Source organism: Nanorana parkeri, unplaced genomic scaffold (genome assembly GCF_000935625.1).
Source record: "Nanorana parkeri isolate BGI_ZX_2015 unplaced genomic scaffold, ASM93562v1 scaffold1558, whole genome shotgun sequence".
Lineage (NCBI taxonomy): Eukaryota > Metazoa > Chordata > Amphibia > Anura > Dicroglossidae > Nanorana > Nanorana parkeri.
This window is the reverse complement of record NW_017307826.1, coordinates 115,357-122,096: the sequence shown is the minus strand read 5'-3', so window position 1 is coordinate 122,096 and position 6,740 is coordinate 115,357. Positions and strand designations below refer to the sequence as shown.

The 6,740-nt window shown below is 43.7% G+C and overlaps 1 protein-coding gene across 2 annotated transcripts in view; it reads left to right on the top strand.

Moving 5' to 3' along the window:
- Window positions 1-6,740, top strand: part of CTNNAL1 (catenin alpha like 1) — a 193,054-nt gene that overhangs the window by 147,290 nt on the left and 39,024 nt on the right. For both annotated transcript variants that reach the window (XM_018570566.1, XM_018570567.1), the window contains exon 10: window positions 4,978-5,070. In XM_018570566.1, the coding sequence (XP_018426068.1) occupies window positions 4,978-5,070 (93 nt within the window). The remainder of the gene's footprint in view (window positions 1-4,977; window positions 5,071-6,740) is intronic.

The following is a 6,740-nucleotide window of genomic DNA, read 5'->3' as shown; positions in this document are numbered from 1 at the left end:
CCCCCGGGGCCTCTCCAGCGAGAATGCGGCCTTCGTCCGGTACCCAGCCCGATCCGTCCAATCAGGAAGCCGGGCGCCGTCTAATGACGCGACACCCTGCTTTCTGATTGGCCGGGAAGCTGGCTTCATGCTCCCTCGTCATCTCATGACAAGAGCATGGAGGCGGCCTCCCGGCCAATCAGAAAGCAGGGCGTCGCGTCATTACACCGCGCCCGGCTTCCTGAATGGCCAGATGGCTCCGGCTGGGTAACGGACGAAGGCCGCGTTCTCGCTGGAGAGGCCCCGGGGGTGACAGGCTGCACATACTTAGGAAAGAGGGGACTTTCTTGTTAATCGGGAAGCCGGGTGGTGACTCTTTACACGCTTCCCGGCTAATCAGGAAGCCAGGTGGCGAGTCATTACACACCACCTGGCTTCCTGAATGGGACTTCCGTTACTCGGTAATTGGTATCGGCGAGTACCGAAAAAAATTATCGGTACTCGTACTCTGTACCAAAATACCGGTATCGGTGCATCCCTACTTACTATCATGGTGGCAATTGTTTTAACAAACAGGAAGTGAAGAAAAATCTGCAACAAGGACATAGACAGCAGTACAAAACCAAAAGGGTTCTTCATTTACCATTAAAAAAAACACATTTTATTTCTGCCTGTGGCTGTTGGAAATTTTTCCTTACTTCCTGCCTGGTGAAACCATGATCACTGGGATAGTAAGTGGAGGGAAATGTCTAACAGAGCTCTGGATAGCAGTGGAATCCAACAAGGGTTCTAATCTTTCCCAGTCTATCTAAAAATAAAACATAAGGTTTTGGCTGGAAATTGAGCAATGGACAACATTCTGAAAGCATTTGACATGCATGAATGCATGCTGTAGTTATTGGTTGTCATGTTCCATTCCACAATTTGCCAGCCGATAAATGGTGATGGTATAATTTAAAGTGATATTAAAGCCAAACTTGTTTTTTTCATTACTAGGCTGGGTTCACACCTGGGCGTATTTTTTTCTGCTCGTTTTTTTAGCACGTTTTTCCGTTCAGTGACACGTGCGTTTTACTGGCGATATTTTTTTTGTTGCTTTTTTCCATATTTTCTCTTTTTTATATTTTTTATTTTTCACATTCAAACTTTGCGCCGGCTCCACCCCCCTGCGACACGGCTGCTCGCAAGGGACAGAAGTCAGTAGCCGCCGGAGGACACCGTGCGGATCCCAGACAAGGTAAGACCTGTAAGCTGTATTCCCGCGTGTGGCTCTGGGTTACTGCTTTGTTAACCCCGATCCACACTCGGGAATACCAATGGAAACGCGCGGAAAAACGCCCCAAATAAGCTCCTGTACTTCTTTGGGGGTAGGGCGTTTTTCAGCGCGTTCCTACGCGCTGAAATACGCCCAGGTGGGAGCTATGCCCATAGGAAAGTATGGGATTTCACTTGCTGGGCGTTTTACAGCGCGTAGATCAGCGCTGTAAAACGCCCAGGCGTGAACCAGGCCTAAGGAGACCCTCCTTTGCTAGAGGCTGTTATTTTTTATTTTTTTTAAAGTACTTCTTTCCTCGTTTTCTAGTGTGTCCCCGCCAAGCTCTTCCCCATCGCCCCCTGCATGGGTGCCACCATCGTTCTAATGGAGGCACCCGTGCGCACTCGTCCCCGCAGCGGCTGTGTGCGTCCATATACACACACAGCCCCTTCCGCTTTTGAAGGAGCCTATAACTTCTCTGCCATCAGTATCCTCCCACCCAAAACCCGGAAGTTCGGGGTACGGAGGATCGCTTCGGGACCGGCGGCGGGGGACGAGTGCAGCTGAGAGGTAATTGTGGGGGGGACTGGGGTAAAAAAAAGGTCCTGGGCTGTTTTTACACTAATGCAGAGAATGCATTAAGGTAAAAAACGCCTAGACCTTAATACTACTTTAATGTTAGTAAATGCCAGTCTTGGAAAAGTATACTCTTGCTCAACGAGACAAATTTATACCCTAGACTAATTTTGTTTTCCAGAATTCACTGCCCGTGTTTATCTTTATCCTTCGTTTATATTTATCTGGTAAAGTTACACTCACATCAAAATTGAAGTGACTTTGAGATGAGCACAGGGAACTTACTTGCTTAGTGCTTAATTTTCTCATCCTACCATTGCTGCCTGATCCCATTCCACCCCATTTTATTTTGTAGGTAATCTGACCTTTCTGCAATGCTGGAAATTTATTCTCAAATAGGGATCAAATAAATAATTTGCACATAAAGCGGATCTAAATCTTTTTTTAAAAATCTGCTGAATATTTTCATGTTGCTCTGTGTGTTGCAAGTATAATCATGAAGATGCACATGATTGTAGTTAATATTATGCAGTATTTGTCACACACTGCAGTATATTTAGGTGAATCAGAAAAGATTGCTATTCACCGTGTGGGTGAATTGATTAACTCACCCCCAACTTCCAGACTCACCAACTACAGGCTCCTTGCTGTCTCTCCCATACAGAAAGCCTGCTGTAAAAATAAACGTCACCAATTTTCTCACAGACGGCAATCAGATTAAAACCTACTTTGGGAGTCTGAATGCAATTATTGATAAAGAAAGCACAGACAGAGAGCAGAAGTTACACAGTGCTGGCTTCTGGAGCTACAATCCCAGTGATCCTGTGAGGTGGTCTCTAATTTGGGGATTAATAAACACTTAAAGCAGAACTCCAGGCAAAATTTGTTCTTAACCCTTGCAGTGGGGCTACCCCCGCATCACAAGAGTTGAGTGATAGTTTTTGTCTAGGTGTAAAAATGTTATGCCCCAGAAGCCTGTCTCCTCCTCTTCTGCATTGATGGTATGTCCTTTGGTGTACTCATATCCTCCACATTGTATATAGAACGTGATGACTTAAGGATAGTTAAGCTCACCAAACATGTTACAATCTGATTGTAAAATCTCCTTCAGGTCTACCAACATGCATGTAGTACAAAGGCCTGCCTGATTGGATGTGTTGATTGGATAGTGTAGGTAGGTACTCATATTACATAGTTTTGGTAGATCTAAACTTTATTGTACAAAGATTGTATGGTCAGATTGAAACCTATAGATCATCTGCAGATTTTCTATGGTCAGATGGAAAAAAGGCAGCAGATTCCTCCATCTACGCTAAACTGTGTGGATGGAGTAATCTCCCACTGGGCCAAGCTTCAGTATCTTGCTAGTTGGCCCCGCTGCCTCTCAAAATACCTGAACAATCTAATTGGATGCAGGCATTGTTCAGGTATTTTGAGAGCCAGCGGGGCCGACTAGCAAGATACTGGCCCAGTGGGAGATTCCTCCATCCACACAGTTTAGCGTAAATGGAGGAATCTGCTGCATAGAAAATCTGCAAATATTCTATAGCTGTATGGCCAGTTTAAGACTGCTGCAGCAGAGGGGGAAAGAGGCTCCATGGATCCGTCTAAGAGCAAGAGGAATAGATGAGTGGCAGCTAGACAAAAAGGAATTGCTTTTTAAAATATTATATATATTTTTGCTTTTTATTATAATGCATTTTGTTTTAAATGGTGTTAAAATGTATGTCGAGCCAAAATCATTTTTCTATATTTGAATATAGTAGAGAAAGGTTTACAAATCTTACGTTTTTACAGCTATCTGGGGCTCTGTTAGAGCAACTTACCCTCATTTCTGTCCTGCTCACAGATATTTCACCAGACAGGAAGCGGAAATGCCCCAGTTAACAGTAAAAACTTGACCAGGGTTTCTAGGGCCCCTTCCACACAGGCTGATAAGGAGGGGATCCGTGCATGAATCCCCTCCTGATCGGAGCAGTACGGATCGGATGTCCCTGCTTTGACATCTTTGTCTGTCCAGTTTTCTCCTCCTTGTGATGGAGAAAAGAACTAAAACTCCCAGGCCCAAAGTCAGTCTATGAGGAATCGGATGTAAATGGACATGTGTCTATTTACATCAGATTACCCCTGATTGATCACGCTCAGGTCCAGCGAAATGGAAGACTGTTTCATTTGCTTTTCCGGACCTGGCCAGAGTCAGAGGCAACCCAATGTCCGTTTACACCCGGCTGCTAATAGAATAGCATTGGGCATCCGATCGGGTCCTCCTGAAAAACTGACAGGTGGACCCGAACAGACCACTTGTGTGAAAGGTGCCTAACCCTTCCCCACTATATAGAAAACTAAGAAACAACAAAGTTTTGCCTGGACATGCACTTTATTGTACAGTATAGACTTTTAAAGCTATAGTAATATTTCAGGACGCTAATAATATATATATAGTTTTCTCCTTTTGTTCATGTGGTGATACAAAATGGGTTCTTTTTAGTGTTGAAGTTTTCCTGTTAGTGCTTTAAATCTGGTTGCATCCTCTCAGATGAGACAGAATGAGATCTATTAGACTAGTAAGTTGTAGAGAGCAAAAGCACTGGAAAGAAAGGATAGCTCGCCCAGAAACCTTAGGCAATAATCTCCAGACATGGATGATCTTTTGTACAAATTGCCTTTCCTTGACGGACAAACATTCCACTGATTATTACATGTTTCTTTAGACAGTTATGGTTCCCCAGTAATGGAATTCAGTAGGAAAGGCTAAACAACCTTCCCAGCAGTTTCTTAAATGTTAGTCTGTGAAACACTACCATTTGATACCAACTACAGCATTTTTAACAGAAGTTTGTCTTTCCAAAGCCATGTTAAAGGATATGTGATGTATATTTGGTAGCTGAGGAGTTATCAAATTGTGTGCTAACTTACCTGAAACTTATTTTGTTTCCCATATTTTGGACTGATGGCTTTTTCCAAGAAGCTGGAGGAGTGTAGAAAATGGTGATATTGTACTTGTCATGCCGTTGGTAATACAGCTGAAGCAAAAATAAAAAAAACCTCCCACAGCAAAACAGTCTTTGTTGTTTTGTCTTATTTCCAGTCCTGAATCATAGCAGAACGGTATAGGCATTTTTTTGTGAATATTTCAGTCACTAAAGAATGTGTGTTTTTACTTGCAGTCTTGTCGGTTGTTGAGGCATGTTTCAGGTACAGAACCTTTGGAAATTACATGTATTCATGCCGAAGATACCTTTCAGGTGACTGGTCCTCAGGTATGGAATTCTCTTTCCCTTGTTACCAGTATGTAAGCATATCAGAAATATGTGCCATATTTACATTAGATCACATTGTGATTGTCAAGACTGTCTTTTAAAGATGAAACTTGAACTTTACTGTACTTCAGTAGATTGCATAGAAGAACCATTCTGTTCACAGTGGAAAGGTATGTCTTGCTACCCACTTCCACCCCTCCTGGCTTACTACGTACTGAAATTACTGACTCGGGGTTTAAAACAAGCATCATAAAATCAAAATTATACAGTCTGGCTTGATTTTCAGAAAATGCTCACTTGTAAGACTGGATGCTGTGCAGGACTTATTTCTGCATTTCAATATTATAATGCTGCTTTCCATTTTCTTTGAATTATGCTTACTTTTATTAATGCTGTATCCATGGTCTTCCACTCTCCATAAATGCATGGCCCCAACTCCTTTGAAACAGTACTCCAGTGGGAGTGCTTGTCTAACCACACATTCTCTCACTCTCACTCTTAGAATGCAGAGCTCTGCCACTGCTGTAAGAGAAAGCAAACTGCACATGCACAGCTAGGCAAGCCGAGTTCTTCTTGCAAGTGCTTGTTCATCGAGGAGCTGGGGCTGCACATCCAATGGTCGTCCTATTCATTAATGTTTAAAATTAGGGATGCACCGATACCGGTTTTTCGGTATCGATTACCAATATTATTTTTTCCATACTCGCCGCTACTGGAAGTCCCATTAAGGAAGCCGGGTGGAGTGTGATGCCACCTGGTTTCCTGACTAGCCGGGAAATCGTCTCCATGCTCCCTCGTCACCAGGTGACGCGGAAGCATGAACCCGGCTTTCTGGCCAGTCAGGAAGACGGGGGTGGTTAATGACTCGCCACTTGGCTTTCTGATTGGCAGGGAAGCTGTCCCCATGCTACCCCATCACCAGATGACAAGGAAGTATGGAGTCTGCTTTCTGGCCAATCAGGAAACCGAACAGCATGTAATGACTTCTGTTACCAAGTGACAAGGGAGTACGGAGCTGGCTTCCTGTGCCAATCAGGAAGCCAGGACGCGAGTCATTACCCGGCCCCTGACTTCCTGATTGGCCGGGAAGCAAGCTCCATGCTCCCTGGTGATTACTCCAGTGGGAGTGCGAGTACTTGCCCAAATACTCGGCATAAGCACCGATACTAGTATCGGTATCTGTGCATCCCTATATAAAATGTTAAAAAAAAAAATTTTAAAAACCACAGAAGGCAGCATTTGAGTTGTAATGTTAACGGCTTTTTGAAAACAAAACATTAAAAGTGAATGAAGTCTTTAAAGCCACCCCCGAGAAATCAATTTACAGTTACGGGAGACCTATCTGTTTACCGTTAGGAGCTACACTAAGAACACTGCATTCTTCAAATAGTGACATTTGTAAATCTGACAAGCGGAAGATCAGGAAAAAAGGTTTCTGTAATACTGTCTTCCCCCAAGCTACAGGCTGACATCTCTAGAATCAAGATGGCAGATGTAAAAGCGCATGGTAAAAAGACCAGCAAACTAGTATTTCCTTAGGGAGGTATTCTATTGTCTTTTTTTTTTTAATGTTAGGGCTTGTTCACACGGAAAGCGTGTGCGTTCTAGAGCGGTAGCTGCTGGAATGCACCACCATCACTGAAAAACTTTCATTTGGGGGGGGGGGGGTT